Source organism: Meriones unguiculatus, chromosome 14 (genome assembly GCF_030254825.1).
Source record: "Meriones unguiculatus strain TT.TT164.6M chromosome 14, Bangor_MerUng_6.1, whole genome shotgun sequence".
NCBI classification, from domain to species: domain Eukaryota; kingdom Metazoa; phylum Chordata; class Mammalia; order Rodentia; family Muridae; genus Meriones; species Meriones unguiculatus.
Window position 1 is genome coordinate 37,419,284 of NC_083361.1, and position 18,175 is coordinate 37,437,458.

The following is an 18,175-nucleotide window of genomic DNA, read 5'->3' on the forward strand; positions in this document are numbered from 1 at the left end:
TCGGGATATCAAAGAGCCAGTCACCGAGTTCATGTCAGAGACAGTCCCTGTTCCCCTTCCTAGGGCACATACTTGGATACTGAGCTGCCATGGGCTACATTCCGAGCAGGGGTTCTAGGTTATATCCACACATGCTACTTGGTTGGAGAATCAGTCTCAGAAAAGACAACTGGGCCCAGATATATTTGGTCCTTGTGGAGCTCCTATCATCTCTAGATCTTACTAACTCCCCCTTCTTTCATATTATTCCCTGAACTCTGTCCAAGGTTTGTTTATGACACTCAGCATCTGCTTTCATACACTGCTAGGTAGAGTCTTTCAGAAGCCCTGTGTGGTAGCCTCCTGTCCTGTTACTTGTTTTCTCCTACTTCCAATGTCCATCCCATTTGTCTTTCTAAGTGAGGATTGATCATCTTACCCCTGGTCCTCCTTCTTGTTTATCTTCTTTTGCTGTACAGATTTTAGTGTGTTTATCCTATCTTATAGGTCTAGTACCCACTTATAAGTGAGAATATATCATGTGTGTCTTTCTGCTTCTGGGATACCTCACTCAGGATGATATTTTCTAAATCCCACCATTTGCCTGTAAATGATTTCCTTGTTTTTAATTGCTGAGTAGTATTCCATTGTGTAAATGTACCACAATTTCTGTATCCATTCCTCAAATGAGGGACATCTGGGTTGTTTCCAGATTCTGGCTATTACAAATAAAGCTGCTTTGAGCATATTTGAGTGAATGTCCTTGTTGTGTACTCAAGCATCTTTTGATATAGCTGGATCTTGAGGTAGAAATATTCCTAATTGTCTGAGAAAGTACTAGATTAATTTCCAAAATGGTTGTACAAGTTTTCATTCCCACCAACAAATGGTGGGGGAATTCCCTTTTCTTCACAATCTCTCCAGCATGTGTTTTCACTTGATTTTTTGATTGTAGCCATTCTGATGGGTGTAAGGTGAGATCTCTGGGTCACTTTGATTTGCATCTCCCTGATGGCTAAGGACGTTGAGCATTTCTTTAAGTATTTCTCTGCCATTCTATATTCCTCTACAGAGAATTCTCTGTTTAGCTCAGTACCCCATTTTTTTAATTGGATTGCTTGATTTGTTGTTTTTAACTTTTTTAGTTCTTTATATATCCTGGATATCAGCCCTCTGTCAGATATAGGGTTTTTGAAGACCTTTTCCCAGTCTGTAGGCTGTCATTTTATTCTGATGACAGTGTCTTTGCTTTAGAGCAGCTTTTCAGTTTCATGAGGTTCCATTTATTGATTGTTTCTCTTAGGGCCTGTGATGTTGGTGTTCTATTCAAGAAGTTGTCTCCTGTGCCAATGAGTTCTAGGCTCTTCCCCACTTTTTCTTCTAACCAATTTAGTGTGTCAGGTTTATATTGAGGTCTTTGATCCACTTGGACTTCAGTTTTGTGCAGGGTGATAAATATGCATCTATTTTCATTTTTCTGCATATAGACATCCAGTTAGACCAGCACCATTTGTTAAAGATGCTACCAGAAGATCTTTTATTGCACAGAATAATGTAAGCTATTCTGGGTCTTTTTGTTTATCTAAATGAAATTGAGAATTGCTCTTTCAAGGTCTCTAAAGAATTGTGTTAGTATTTTGATGGAATTACATGAAATCTGTAGATTGCCTTTGGTAGTATGACCATTTTCCCTATGTCAATCCTATTGATCTATGTGCATAGGAAAACTTTGCATCTTCTGGTATCTTCTTCATTTTCTTTTTTCAGGAACTTGGAGTTTCTTTGAGAAATCAACAAGATAGACAAATCCTTAGCCAAAGTAACTAAACATTTGAGGCAGTTCTCAGAGGAAATTTTCTCAAAATGGCACCTTTCCAAGAGCCTTAATGTCTACAAACATGGATGATGTCAACCTAAGTAACCTGAGGCATATTTATCAACCCATGTTTCTCACAAGGACTATGGACATCAGATGCAGAGCCCCGGGGAAGAGAGTGTACAGGTTTCCTCCAGAGGTGAGAAACAACCTGGGAGAAAATGGGAATTGTGAATGTGCACATTGATTCTCTTTTGATCACAGGAATAAAAGCAGGTAGAAACACATTGATGCCCATTTTCTATGCTGTTCTTCATGGCGCTTCACTACCCACAGTGCCCAGACTTAGAGCAGTATAAAGATGTTCAGTTCCATTTTCCTGTTTTTGCTCCTGAACATTTCAATTCTCATGGTCAGATTCACTCATACTAGGTGCTTCTGGAGAATGAAGCAGAATGAAAACAAGGAAGGAGATTTGGGGACAGGTTGTGTCTTCCCTATTAGATTGGTGCCTTTTCCTGTGGAAGAAGAGTATTTCAGCTACATTCTAAACACACAGTAAGTGCTTTTGTATTTTCTATGTAAATGTTATCATGAATGTTGCATGAAGCTTATTAGGATGAGGAGCGGAGCAGTGCTCTGTGTCTACTATCTTGTTCTTCATAACTCTACACTCAAAGCAACCCCAAATTCATTTAGGGACTCAAAGTTATTTTTGTACTTTTAATTAGTACAGAACTATTCTGTTTCCTCCAGTTAGACTCCACTTGCAAGCTGTAGGCTGATAAAAGAAGGAATTCCACCTAGATTCATCACATATAGCCCTCTGCTTGACAGCTTACAGAGCACACTAACCAAAGATTTTTTATCAAAAGAAACCACAAGTTTTTTTTTGTCTGAAACAGTGCAATTAAATGACTTAAGAAATGGGCTGATGGTCTTTACACCAGCGTGTAGCCCCTAATTCGTGTGGTGGGGCAAATAATGTTTCCATCACATTTAACTGAGGAGATCTTCATATACATATTCAGTTACGTTCTCAGATGCTCTACCTGTAGTTATTCTATGAAGCTGCATTAAGAATGGAAGTAGGAGATTTGTCTACTGTAAACTTTATATGTGCTACTGTTTCTCCACATTTCTCTTGTATGCATGTAAAAAGAGTTTTTTCATTATTACAAAACCAAATTTTTCATTTTCTCATTAAAATAAAAAATAATGTATGGAATATATGTTATATGTTTGCATTCTTTGAAAACTGAAGCTATCACTAGCACTGGTGACTGCCATGTCCTTTGTCACTTGTCTCAGTGACAGCTGTGAAATGTGATGGTTGGCACCCCTTAAGAACAAGTATTGATTTACCTACTAGCTCACATCTGTTATTATTTAAGAATCTTCTCTGTTTATGTCTAAGTTGTTTATTCTCTGATACTTAAATCACATTTACCTTTATGTCTCTCATTTAGTAACTTTATTAAGTATAGCTGCATATTTTCTCACCGTGAGCACTCTACATATTTTGATGTTGTGAATTCTTGAGTGTTGTTTCTCAAACACAGCTCTTTCGACCAGTAACTACTCTGACAGCACAAGTAATTGATGTTTCTTTTTTTAAAAAAAAATCTTTATTAGTTTTAACAAACAATCCCTTTGAGTATTGATTCTACACACCTTTGTTGTACTGTGGTGGTATGAACAAAATGTCCTTCAGGCTCAGAGCTGCTTGATATTATTTATACTCACTTGTGAGGTAGTAAATTGGAGTAGAGAAACCCTTTGTAATATGCCCATGTTCAGTAGGAAAAGCTGCAGTTAGCTTCTTCCTTCTTGGCCAATAGGTGAACTGGTACTATAGCCTTAATACTGATTGATGCTTGAACTTACATTCTTCATTTATTATTATCATTTATTACAGTTTATTTAATTTGTATCCTGGCCATGAGCCCCTCCCTCATCTCCTCCCAATCCTAAATGTTTAGTTTGTGGGACTTAGTGCTTCAGAAATTCTAGTTTCAAATTTTCATTGCCTGTTACTTAAATTAATTGGTGTGAAAAACAATACCCTAAAAGGGCCTACTTTTCTAAGTTAAAACACCATAGAAGTACAATGTCTAAATGAGAAAGAGATTATATTAAACTCTGAGTCAATCATTCACAATGAAGTATCTGGTTTCCTATTTATTGTTAAGATGCCATGTAATGATTAGGAAGAGACAGGATTTATTATTCTTTCCATAAACATAAACACAAAGTGGCGTTTTCTCTACCACTTGGATTGTTGACTATTTTTATTAGAAAAAAAAAACACCCATATATGTTTTTCACACATATTACAATTTCTAGTCTTTTCTATTACAAACATGTAATACTAGCACATACAAACATCACTGTAATATTTAGATGTTCACAGTTCTTACTAAGATGCTAGTGTTGTGTTGGTATAACTGAAAAAACAAACAAACAAAAGATATGTTGCTCACGCTTTCCTCCCATTAATATATCACATGCCTGTGTAAACATAAAACAGGCCAACTATATTGGAATGGTAGTGCATGCCCTTTTTTGCAGCACACATGAACTGGACCAAGTGTATCCATCTGTCTTTGAGAGCGGGTTAGTCTACAGTACAATGCTATTTAAAAACTATGGGATCAGAGGATGGACATCAGAAGAAGAAGAGAACAGGAAACGAGTTAGGAACCTGCCACAGAGGGCCTCTAAAAGGCTTTGCCCTGCAGACTATCAAAGCCGATGCTGAGACTTATGGCCAACTGTTGGGCAGAGTGCATGGAATCTTATGAAAGAAATGGCAAATAGTAAGATCTGGAGAGGACAGGAGCTCTACAAGGAGAGCAAAGGAACCAAATAAAAACTTGAACACAGAGGTCTTTCCAGAGACTGATACTCCAACCAAGCACCATTCATGGAGATAACCTAGAACCCCTGCACAGATGTAGCCCATGGCAGTTCAGTGTCCAAGTTGGTTCCATAGTAATAGGAACAGGGACTGCCTCTGACATGAACTGATTGGTCTGCTCTTTGATCACCTCCCCCTAAGGGGGAAGCAGCCTTACCAGGCCACAGAAGATGACAATGCAGCTACTCCTGATGAGATCTGATAGACTAGGATCAGAAGGAAGGAGAGGAGGACATCCCCTATCAGTGTACTTGGGGAGGGGCATGCATGAATAAGGGAGAGGGAAGGTGGGATTAGAAGGGGAGGTGGGAAGGGTTAATGGGGGGATACAAAGTGAATAAAGTGTAATTAATAAAAGTTAAAAAAAGAAAAAAAAACTATGGGATCAATTACCCTTTTATGCCCTAAATGAGCATTGCTCATGTCCATACACATAGATGCATACAGACATGGACTTTTTACAAAAGGAAATCCTTGAGTTTGAATTTATTTAAAAATAAATCTTTAAGCATATCTTCTATTTGCAATAAATAAGCTGGGAAAAATGAACAAGATGAGGTTGGATATGTAGAGGTATGTTAACTATATTATACACTAATTATAATATATATATTTTTAATTATAATATATTTTAAAGAGCCAATTGTTGCACCAGAAAGACTCCTGTGCACTCATCAGTCATTCTTTTGTAGTCTTTGCCAACTGAGTTAATGTCATAGTAATTATCATAAACTCAAAGGCAAATACATCATGTGTATTTTTCATATTGCTTAATAATTTCAAAATGAATACATGATCAGGTTTATTGTTTGGTGAAATTCTGTGGCCTTGTCTTTATTTTCTTAGCAAGTACTCAAAAATTAGAGATGGAAAATGTCCTCTGTGAAAGATGCCAATGGCTCATCTCACTTATGGGAGATGCACTCTCATAAAATTATACAACTTGTGGAAGCTCCCAGCTTCATATGTAATCCCAACCTCAAAACACAGGGTTTTTTTTTCCAGTCTTTGTGGTGGGGAGCAATAACATCCAGCACAGGATAGACCTTGTATTAAATACAAATAACAGTCTGTATATGTTCTTAGTAAACACTGTACCCTTTTACAGGACACCAACTAAAAACTACCAGTTTGCCCTAGCCTTGGCTTTTTCTATCAATGAAGTCAACAAGAATGCTGATCTTTTACCAAATATGTCTCTAGTATTTGACATTTTTGAAGATAGTTGTATGAGTACACCAAAGCTAAAAAGACTCATGCATTTGTCTGAAACAAATCGTCATAGGATTTCCCCGAATTATGTCTGTGATGATGAGATCACCTGTTCAGTGCTATTAACAGGCCCAAAGTGGAAAACATCTTGGAACATTCGGACAATCATGGAGCTCTACATACCACAGCAGGTAAGTTCTTGTGGGCTGTGAATTCATGAAACTATGTTTTCATTTGTACCTCACCCAAATGCTAAGATGAATGTAAACAGGCGACTAGCCTTATGCTCATGCAATTGGTGAGGTTCAAGGATACTATTCAAGGATTTGACAGGATTTTCAAGTTTCCATGTTTGAAACAGAGATGAGGAAAGAAGTAATAGTTCAGGGGAATTTCTAGAACTCTTTACAGAAATGTGTGTTTATATGTTCTTGGGTGTGCATGCTAACACCTGCTGTTTCCTGTGTCCTAGATCCTACAACTTACCTATGGACCTTTCCATCCTATGCTGAGTGATAGTGATCAATTTCCCTATCTGTATCAGATGGCCCCTAAGGACACATCTCTAGCCCTGGCCATGGTCTCCATCATAATTCATTTCCTCTGGAACTGGGTTGGGCTGGCCATCTCAGATGATGACCAAGGTATCCAATTTCTCTCGTATTTGAGAACAGAGATGGAAAAAAATACAGCCTGCTTGGCCTTTGTGAACATGATACCAGTCAACATGCAGTTATACATGTCAAGAGCTGAAGTGTACTACAACCAAATCATGACATCATCTGCAAATGTTGTTATCATTTATGGTGACACAGACAGTACTCTAGCTGTGAGCTTCAGAATGTGGGAATCTCGAGGTATACAGAGAATATGGGTCACCACCTCACAGTGGGATGTCACTACAAGTAAGAGAGACTTCACACTTGACTCATTTCATGGGACTTTTGCTTTTGCCCAGCACCATTCTGAGATTTCTGGTTTTAAAAATTTTCTTCAGACATTGAACCCTCTCAAATACTCAGACACGTATCTGGCAGGGCTGGAGTGGATGCACTTTAACTGCAAAGCCATGGCATCTAAGACAGTGAAGAACTTCGTATCCAATGCCACATTGGAATGGTTAAAAGAACAGACTTTTGACATGGCCTTCAGTGATAACAGTTACAACATATACAACGCTGTGTATGCTGTGGCCTATGCACTTCCTAAGCTGCTTCTTCAAAGGGTAGATAACCCGACAAACGGGAAAGGACCCATTTCTCTCTGCTTGAAGGTAGTGTTTCTTCTATTCGATGATATTTGGTTATCAATGACATAGTCTTTAAGGATTTCTCAGGTACACAAAGCAAGTGGCCTGGGAAATAATTTCCAAGACAGAATAAGAACTGAACACTTTTTCCTGCTGAGAAAGTAAATCTAGAGATGGGTATAAATGTCTAATTCAAAGGCAGTGGTGTAGAAGGAACAATTGACTAATAAAATTCTGTTACATTGTTACATGGCACCTAAATCTCACCATACATGTTCAGATACTAGAAAATTAAGCTATCTTTCATTATGATACTCTCTGTGATGAGATGATAACTTTTTTATTAATATCAAATACTTGGTGATCAGTGTAAGGGATTGTTTTCACAAGTGTTACCATTGATTCTGCACCCACTGTTGGCTCTGGGAAACACCAGTGATCTGAGAGTAAATACCCAGGAAATCGTGGTGGTATTAAGTTCAGTATATACAGGGGTTAAGGTGACTGAATGAATGTTTCTCACTGAGTACATGTGTTCGCTTATGTATCTTTTTATGTGTGTGCATACATATATTTCTGTCTATCTGCTTATTTTTCCCTCTGGGGAAATGAGCATAAATTTGTGTGTGTCAATGCTTTCTGTATGGGTGTTTTTGTCTATGTGTATCTTTTGTGGTATTTGTCAGTGCAGGTGTCTGAGTGTTCCTATGTTTACTTCTTCTATTTCTATATATGTGCCTGAAGGTATGTATATCGAGGATGATGATGGTGGTGGTGGTGGTGTGTGTGTCTGTCTTTCTGTCATTGGATATGAGCAAATATTTGTCAGAATGTCAATGTCTGTCTGTGTGGGTGTTTGTATATATGTATGCCAATCTATGCGTGCGTGTATACATACCTATCTGTCTGTATTTCTCTCTGTGTGTGTGCCTGTGTATGTGTTTGTGTGTTTCTGTGTCTTTGTGTCTCTTTGGGTAGATATTTCCATTTGTCTATCTGTTCCTGTGTGTATTTAGGTGTGGAGGGCATTTATTTGTGTGTAAAAAAGTGTGTATCAGCCTTATGTGTCGATCTTCCTTTTTTTTCAATCTTTTTATTAATTTATTTTATTCATTGCAATTTATTTGCCTTGTATCCCAGCTGTAAACCCTCCCTTGTCCACTCCCAATCCATCCTTGCTCCCTCTTTGCCCCTCCCATTCCCTTTCCCTAGTCCTCTGTTAGAGGAGGTCCTCCTCCCCTTCCATCTGACACTATCCTATCAGGTCTCATAGGAACTGTGCCTTTTTTCATCTCTGGCCTGGTAAGGCTGCTCTACCCAGCTCAGGGGGATGTGATCAAAGAGCCAGCAACTAATTTGATGTCAGAGATAGCCCCTGTTCCGGTTACTAGAAAATAAATTTGGAGACAGAGTGGCCATGGGCTACATCTGTGCAGGAGTCATAGGTTATCTCGACGAATGGACCTGGAATGGAGTATCAGTCTCAGAAAGGATCTCTGGGCCAGATTTTTTGGTTCTGTTGCACTCCTTTGTGGAGCTCCTGTCCCCTCCAGGCCTTTCTATCTCCCCTTTCTTTCATATGATTCCCTGTACTCTGCCCAAAGTTTGGTAATGAGTCTCATCATCTGCTTTAATACCCTACTAGGAAGAGTCTTTCAGAGGCCCTCTGAGGCAGGCTCCTGTCTTGTTCCTTGTTTTCACCATCTTCCTGTGTCTATCCTGTTTACCTTTCTGAATGAGGATTGATCATCTGACTCAGGGTACTCCTTCTTGCTTAGCTTCTATAGGTGTATGTATTTTAGTATGATTATCCTATAATAAATGTCTAATATCCATTTATAAGTGAGAATATACCATGTTTGTCTTTCTGCTTCCAGGATACCTCATACAGGATGATCTTTTCTAGTTGCCACTGTTTGCCTACAAATTTCATGATTTCCTTGTGTTTAATTGCTGAGTAGTATTCTATTGACTAAATGTACCACAATTTCTGTATCCATTCCTCAACTGATGGACATCTGAGTTATTTACAGATCTGGCTATTACAAATAAGGCTGATAGGAAATGTCCTTGTTGTATACTTGTGCATCTTTCGGGTATGTGCTTAGGAGTGGTATAGCTGAATCTTAAGACAGCAATATTCCCAATTGTCTTAGAAAGCGTCAAATAGATTTCCAAAGTTGTTGTACAAGTTTATATTCCCACAAGCAATGGAGGAGGGTTCCCCTTTCTCTGCATCCTGCCAGCATGTATTGTCACTTGAGACTTTTTAAAAAACTTTTTATTTTATTAAATACAGTTTATTCATTTTGTATCCCAGTTGTAGCCCCCTTCCCCAGTCCCCCGCAATCCCACCATCCCTCCTTCTTCTTCTCCCATGCCTCTTCCCCAGTCCAGTGATAAGGAAGTTCTTCCTCCCCTTCCATCTGACCCTAGGCTATCAGGTCTCATCAGGACTGGCTTCTTTGTCTTCCTCTGTGGTCTGGCAAGTTTGCTCCCTCTTCAGGTGGAGGTGATCCAAGAGCAAGTCACTGAGTTCATGTCAGAGATGGTCCGTGGTACTGTTACTGGTGAACCCTCTTGGACACTGAGCTGCCATGGGCTACATCTGTGCATGGGCTCTAAGTTATCTCCATGCATGTTCCTTGTTTGGAGTATCTGTCTCAGCAAAGAACCCTGTGCCCAGATTTTTTGGTTCTGTTGCTCCCTTTGTGGAGCTCCTGTTCCCTCCAGGTCTTTCTATCACCTCTCTTATTTCATAAGATTCCCTGTACTCTGCACAAAGTTTGGTTATGAATCTTAGCATATGTTTTGACACCCTGCTGGGTGAAGTCTTTCAGAGACTGTCTGTGGTAGGCTCCTGTCCTGTTCCCTGTCCCCTCCCTCTTCCGATATCCTTCTCATTTGCATTTCTGAATGAAGACTGATCATCTTACCCAGGATCCTCCTTCTTGCTTAGCTTCCTAAGGTGTACAGATTTTAGCATGATTATCCTATATTGTATGTCTGATATCCACTTATAAGAAAGTATATAGCATTTGTGTCTTTCTGCTTCTGGGATACCTCACTCAGGATGATCTTTTCCAGATCACACAATTTACCTGCAAATTTCATTATTTCCTTGTTTTTCACTGCTGAGTAAGTATTCCACTGTGTAAATAAACCACAATTTCTGTATCCATTCCTCAAAGGAGGGGCATCTGGGTTTTTTTCCAGGTTCTGGCTATTACAAATAAAGCTGCTACAAACATGGTTGAGCAAATGTTCTTGTTGTATACTTGAGCCTCTTTTGGATATATGCCCAGGAGTGGTGTAGCTGGGTCTGGAGGTAGCGTTATTCCTAATTGTCTGAGAAAGTGCCAGTTTGATTTCCAAAGTGGTTGTACTAGTTTACATTCCCACTAGCAAAATTCTCAACTTCATATGGAATGACAAGACATGCAGAATCGTTAAAACAATCTTCTACAATAAAAGATCTTCTGGAGGTACCTCCATTCCTGATCACAAGCAGTACTATAGAGCAACAATTACAAAAACTGCATGGTACTGGCATAGAAATACAATGGTGGATCAATTGAATCGAATAGAAGACCCAGAAATAAACCCACACACTTATGGACACCTGATTTTTGACAAAGGTACCAAAACCGTACAATGGAAGAAAGCTAGCATCTTCAACAAATGGTGCTGGACTAACTGGATCTCTACATGTAGAAAAATGCAAATAGATCCATACTTATCACCCTGCACAAAACTAAAATCCAAGTAGATCAATGACCTCAATATAAAAATGGACAACTAAACCTGTTAGAAGAAAAAATAGGGAAGAGCCTTGAATTCATTGGCACAGGAGACAACTTCCTGAACAGAGCACCAACAGCACAGGCTCTAAGAGCAACAATCAATAAATGGGACCTCATGAAACTGAAAAGCTTCTGTAAAGCAAAGGACACTGTCATCAGAACAAAATGACAGCCTACAGATTGGGAAAGGATCTTCACGAACCCCATATTTGACAAAGGACTAATATCCAGAATATAGAAAGAACTTAAGAAGTTAAACAGCAACAAGCTCAAGTGACAACACATGCTGGAGAGGATATGGAGAAAGAGTCACTTCAGCTTTTTATCTTAACCGATCTGATGGGTATATGGCAAAATCTCAGGATTCTTTTGATTTGCATTTCCCTGATGACACAGTACATTGAGCATTTCTTTAAGTGTTTCTCTGCTGTTCGATATTCCTCTATGTAGAATTCTGTTTAGCTTTGTAACCCATTTTTTAATTGGATTACTTCATTTGTTGCTTTTTAATTTATGAGTTCTTTATATATTCTGGATTTAGCTGTCTGTCAGATATAAGGTTGGTGAAGATCCTTTCCCAGTCTATAGGCTGTTGTTTTGTTCTGATGACACTGTCCTTTGCTGTACAGAATCTTTTCAGTTTCATGAGGTCCCATTTATTGATTGTTGTTCTTAGAGCCTGTGCTGTTGGTGTTTTGTTAGTTGTCTCCTTTGTCAATGAGTTCAAAGAGCTTGTTCACTTTTTCTTCTAACAGATTTAATGTGCCTGGTTTTATATTGAGGTCTTTGATACACTTGGCCTTTAGTTTTGTGCAGGGTGATGAATATGGATCTATTTGCATTTTTCTACATGTAGACATTTTGTTAGCCCAGCACCATTGATTGAAGCTGCTATCTTTTTCCATGTATGATTTTGGCATCTTTGTCCAAAATCAGGTGTCCATAAGTGTGTGGACATTTTAATTGGCTCTTCTATTCGATTCGACTGACCTGCTAGCCTGTTTCTATGGCAGTACCATGCAGTTTTTATTACTGTTGCTCTATAGTACAACTTGAGGTCATGGTTAGAGATACCGTCAGAAGATTTTTTATTGTAGAGGATTGTTTTAGCCTTTCTTGGTTTCCCTTTTTTTTTATATGAAGTTGAGAATTTTTCTTTCAAGGTATATAAAGAATTGTGTTGGTAATTTGATGGGAATTGCTTTGAATCTGTAGATTGCTTTAGGTAAGATGGCCACTTTTACTATGTTTGTTATGCCAAGCCATGAACATGGGGGATCTTTCCATCTTCTGATATCTTCTTCTATTTATTTCTTTAGAGACTGGAAATTTTTTTCATAACAAGTCTTTGACTTGCTTGGTTAGAGTTACTTCAAGGTACTTTATGTCCTTTGTGGCTATTTTGAAGGGTGTTGTTTCACTAATTGCTTTCTCAGTCCTTTTTTCTTTCATAAACAGGAAGGCTACTGATTTTTTTTTTTTGAGTTATTTTTTTTTTATCCAGCCACTTTGCTGAAGGTGTTTTTCAGTTACAGAAGTTCCCTGGTAGAATTTTTGGAATCACTCATGTATATACTATCATATTGTTTGTGAAGAGTGATACTTTGACCTCTTCCTTTCAGAAATGAATCCCCCTTATCTCCTTTAATTGTCTTATTGTTCTAGCAAGGACTTCAACAATTATCTTATAAAGATATGAAGAGATTGGACAGCCTTGCCTTGTCCCTGATTTCAGTGGGATTGATTTTAGTTTCTCTCTGTCTAATTTGATGTTGGCTATAGGCTGGCTGTATATTGCCTTTAGTAAGTTTAGGTAAATGCTTTATATCCCTGATCTCTTCAAAACTTTAAGCATGAAGGAGTGCTGCATTTTATCAAATGTTTTTTTATAACATCTAAGGAGATTATCATGTGGTATTTTCCTTTCAGTTTGTTAGTATGGTGGATTACATTGATGGATTTCCATATATGGATCCACCCTTGCATACCTGGGATAAAGTTTACTTGGTCACAATGAATGATATCTTTTATGTGTTCTTGGATTCAGTTTTGTGAGTATTTTGTTGAGTATTTTTGCATCAATGTCCATAAGGGAGATTGGCCTGAAATTCTCTTTATTTGTTGTATCTTGTGAGGTTTGGTTATCAAGATGAGTGTGGCTTTGGAGAATGAGTTTGCTAATGTTCCTTCTTTTCTATTTTGTGGAATAGTTTGAAGAGTATTGGTATTAGCTCTTCTTTGAAGGTATGGTAGAATTCTGTGTTGAAACCATCTGGCCCTGGGTTTATTGTTTGGCTTTTTTTTTTTTTTATGGGACACTTTTGATGACAGCTTTTATTTCCTTAGGGCATATAGGAATATTTAATTCATTTATCTGGTCTTGATTCAGCTTTGGTAAGTGGAATCTATCAAGAAAATTACCCATTTCACTTAGATTTTCAAAATTTGTGGTATATAAGATTTTGAACTAAGACCTAAGTGTCTGTTATGTACCCAGCTGATTTCTGATTTTGTTGATTTGGATAGTTTCTCTCTGCTTTTTAGTTAGTTTGAATAAGGGTTTGTCTATCTTTCATTTTCTCAAAGAACCAGATCTTTGTTTCATTGATTCTTTGAATTTTTTTGTTTCTAATTTATTGATTTCAGCCCTGAGTTTTATTATTTCCAATCATCTACTCCTCCTGGGTATGTCTGCTTCTTTTTTTCCCTAGGGCTTTCAGTTGAGCTGTTAAGTTGTTTGAATGACATGTTTCAAATTTCTTCTTGAAGGCACTTGGTGCTATGAGATTTCTTCTTAGCACTGCTTTCATTGTATCCTAGTATGTTGTGCCTTCATTTTCATTGAATTATAAGAATTCTTTAATTTATTTCTTTATTTCTTCCCTGACCCAGCTATCATTGATTAGGGAGTTATTCAGCTTCCATGTGTGTATAACTTTTTTACTATTTTTGTTGTTGTTGAGGTTCAGCTTTAGTCAATTGTGGTCAGATACGACACAATGAATTATATCAATCTTCTTGTATCTGTTGAGGCTTGCTTTGTGACCAACTATACGGTCTATTTTGGAGAAGGTTCCATGAGGTGCTGAGAAAAAGGTATATTCTTTTGTGTTTGGATGAAAGGTTCTGTAAAAGTCTGTTAGGTCTATTGATTCATGATCTCTGTTAGAGTCATTATATCTTTGTTTGACTTCTGTTTTGTTGACCTTTCCATTGTTGAGAGTCAGATGTTGAAATCTCTCACTATTAATTTGTGGGGATGGGGATTTCTGTGTGTTTTAAGTTGTATTAATTTTTTTTATAAATGTGGCTACCCTTTTATTTGGGGCACAGATGTTCAGAAAAATGAGGCCTTCTTGGTGGAATTTTCCTTTGATGAGTATGAAGTGACCTTCCCCATCTCTTTTGATTAATTTTGATTGAAAGTCTATTTTATTAGATATTAGAATGGCTACTCCTGCTTGCTTCTTGGCTCCATTAGCTTGGAAAACTCTCTTCCAGCTGTTTACTCTCAGGTAATATCTATCTTTGTGCCGTAAGTGTGTTTCTTATATGCAACAGATTATTGGGTCTTATTTTATCAACCATTCTGTTTGTCTGTGTCTTTTTATTGGAGAGTTGAGTACATTAATGTTGGGAGAGAATAATGACCAGTCGCTTTTAGATCATTTGTTTTTTCTGTTGGTTGTGGTAGCGTGTTTGTTTGCCTGGCTACTTTTAGCTTTGCTGTGGTGAAGTTATTTATTTCCTGTGTTTTTATGAATGTAGTTAGCTTTCCCGGGTTCTATTTTTTCTTCTAGTATCTTCTGTAATGCTGGACTTATAGGTAGGTATTGTTGAAATTTATTTTTGTCATTGAATATCTTGTTTTCTCCATCTATGATAACAGAGAGTTTTGCTGGGTATAGTAGCCTGGGCTGACATCTGTGTTCCCTTAGGGTCTGCATGATATCTGTCCAGGCTCTTTTGGCTTTCACACTGTCTGTCCAGAAGTCAGGTGTGATTCTGATGGATTTGCCATTACGTGTTACTTGGCCCCTTTCCCTTGCAGCTTTTAGTATTTTTTTCTTTGTTCTGTATACTTACTGTTTTGATGGTTATGTGGCTGGAAGATTTTCTTTTTTGGTCTAATTTATTAGGTGTTCTGTAGGCCTCTTGTATGCTTTCCCCTTTAAGTTGAGGAAATTTTCTTCTATGATTTTGTTGAAAATATTTTCTTGGCCTTCGAGAAAGGAATCTTCCTTTTCTTCTATTATTCCTTTTTTTCTTTATTAATTACACTTTATTCACTTTGTATGCCCCTGTGATTCTCTCCCTCCTCCTGTCCCAATTCCTCTCTTCCTCCACCCTCTGCATGCATGCCCCTCCCCAAGTCCACTGATAGAGGAGGACTTCTTTTCCTTTCTTCTGATCCTAGTCAATTAGGTCTCATCAGGAGTGGCTACATTGTCTTCTTCTGTGGCCTGGTAATGCTGCTTCCCCCTCAGGGGGAGGTAATTAAAGAGCAGGCCAATCAGTTCATGTCAGAGACAGTCCCTATTCGTATTACAATTGAACCCACTTGGATACTGAACTGCCATGGGCTACATCGGTGCAGGGGTCTTAGGTTATCTCCATGCATAGTCCTTGGTTGGAATATCAGTCTCAGGAAAGACCCCTGTGCTCAGATTTTTTGGTTCTGTTGCTCTCCTGTGGAGTTCCTGTCCTCTCCAGATCTTACTGTTTCCCACTTCTTTCTTAAGATTCCGTGCACTTTGCCCAAAGGTTGCCCATAAGTCTCAGCATCTACATTGATAGTCTGCAGGGCAGAGCTTTTCAGAGGTCCTCTGTGTCAGGTTCCTGACTTGTTTCCTCTTTTCTCCTTCTTCTGATGTCCAGCCTCTTTGCCTTTCTGGATAGGAATTGAGCATTTTAGCAAGAGTCCTCCCTCTTGATTAGTTTCTTTAGGTGTACAGATTTTAGTAGGTTTATCCTATATTATATGTCTATATGAGTGAGTATCTTTCTGCATCTTTCTGCTTCTGGGATAGCTCACTCAGGATGATCTTTTCCAGATCCCACTATTTACCTGCCAATTTCATGATTTCCTTGTTTGTTTGTTTGTTGCTGAGTAATATTCCATTGTGTAGATATACCGCAATTTGTGCGTCCATTCCTCCACCGAGGGGCATCTAGGCTGTTTCCAGCTTCTGGCTATTACAAATAAGGCTGCTATACAACTCCTAGGCATATATCCAAAAGATTCTCAAGTACACAATAAGGACATTTGCTCAACCTCTATTACTCTTATACTTAGCTTTTGTCTTTTGACTTTGGGTGAAAGGTTCTTTAGATGTCCGTGAGGTCCATTTGATTCATGACCTCTGTTAGAGTTATTGTTTCTTTGTTTAATTTCTGTTTTGTTGACCTGTCCTCTGTTGAGAGTGGGGTGTTGAAGTCTCCCACTATTAATATGCAGGGGTCTATGTGTGGTTTAAGTTTTACTAAAGTTTCTTTTACAAATGTGGGTGCCCTTTGCATTTGGGGCATAGATGTTCAGGATTGTGATATCTTCCTTGTGGATTTTTCCTTTGATGAGTATGAAGTGTCCTCCTCTATCTCTTTTGATTAATTTTGGTTGAAAATTTACTTTATTAGATATTAGAATGGCTACTCCTGCTTGTTTTTTGGGTCCATTTGCTTGGAAAACTGTCTTCCAGCCCCTTACTCTCAGGTAATGTCTATCTTTGTGATTTAAGTGTGTTTCTTGTATGCAACAGATTGTTGGGTCTTGTTTATGCATCCATTCTATTAGTCTGTGTCTTTTTATTGGAGAATTGAGTCCATTGATGTTGAGGGAGATTAATGATCAGTGGCTGTTAGATCCTTTGATATTGATGTTGGCCATGGTACTGTGTTTGTGTGTTTGGCTGCTTTTTGTTTTGCTGTAGTGAGGTTATTTATTTCCTGTGATTTTTTGAAAGTAGTTAGTTTTCTTGGGTTGTATTTTTCCTTCTAGTATCTTCTGTAACGCTGGATTTGTGTGTAGGTATTGTTGAAATTTGTTTTTGTCGTTGAATATCTTGTTTTCTCCATCTATGAGGACTGAGAGTTTTGCTGGGTACAGTAGTCTAGGCTGACATCTGTGTTCTCTTAGGGTCTGCATGATATCCATACAGGCCCTTCTAGCTTTCATAGTTTCTGTTGAGAAGTCAGGTGTGATTCTGATGGGTTTGCCATTATACATTACTTGGCCTTTTCCCCTTGCAGCTTTTAGTATTTTTTCTTTGTTCTGAATACTTACTGTTTTGATTATTATATGACAGGAGGATTTTCTTTTCTGGTCTAATTTATTAGGTGCTCTGTAGCCTCTTGTATTCTTATAGGCCTCCCCTTTAAGTTGGGGAAATTTTGTTCAATGATTTTGTTGAAAATATTTTCTGGGCCTTGGAGGAGGGAATCTTTTTTTTCCTCTATTCCTATTATTCTTAGGTTTTGTCTTTTTATGTTGTCTTGGGTTTCTTGGATGGTTTGTGTCAGGAATTTTTTAGATTTATTATTTTCTTTGACGGAGACATCAATTTCTTCGATTGTATCTTCCACACCTGAGATTCTTTCTTCCATCTCTTGTTGTCTATTGGTTATGCTTACCTCTGTAGTTCCTGTTTTCTTTCCTAGGTTCTCCCTCTGCATGATTTCCTCCATTTGTTTTTTCTTTAATTTTTCCAATTCTATCTTCAGATCTTGAACCATTTTGTTGATTTCCTTCACCTGTCTGACTGTATTTTCCTGTTTTTCCTTCAGTTCCTTCAGCTGTTCGTTTGAACATTCCTCTGTTTCTTTTATTTCTTTCAATGATTTAACCATTTCCTCTCTGAACGCCACATACTGTTGGGCTGCATCTTCCTGTATTTCTTTATGGATGACCATAATCTGTTTTATTATATCTTCCCCTAATTCTTTACCCATCTTATTTACTTCCTCTATTAACCTCTTCATAAGCATAGATATAAGGTCATCTTCTTGAATTTCACTTATATTAGGGTGTCCAGGGCTTGCCCCTGGATAACTGGGTTCTGGGGATGCCATATTGCTTTGCCTTTTGTGGGTTGTGCTTTTACACTGGCCTCTACCAATCTCTCTGTCTCAGGTGTTGTCTGTTAATTTCTGGTGCCTGCTGGGTCCTGGGGCAGGGAGAATCCACTTGGTGGAGTTCT

The 18,175-nt window shown here is 38.2% G+C and overlaps 1 protein-coding gene across 1 annotated transcript in view; it reads left to right on the forward strand.

The window, feature by feature from the left end:
- Window positions 1–2,156: 2,156 nt before the first annotated feature.
- LOC110540658 (vomeronasal type-2 receptor 116-like) overlaps window positions 2,157–18,175 on the forward strand; it is a 32,425-nt gene continuing 16,406 nt past the window's right edge. The window contains exons 1-3 of the mRNA XM_021627417.1: window positions 2,157–2,353; window positions 5,824–6,118; window positions 6,400–7,200. Coding sequence (XP_021483092.1) covers window positions 2,157–2,353; window positions 5,824–6,118; window positions 6,400–7,200 — 1,293 coding nt within the window. The remainder of the gene's footprint in view (window positions 2,354–5,823; window positions 6,119–6,399; window positions 7,201–18,175) is intronic.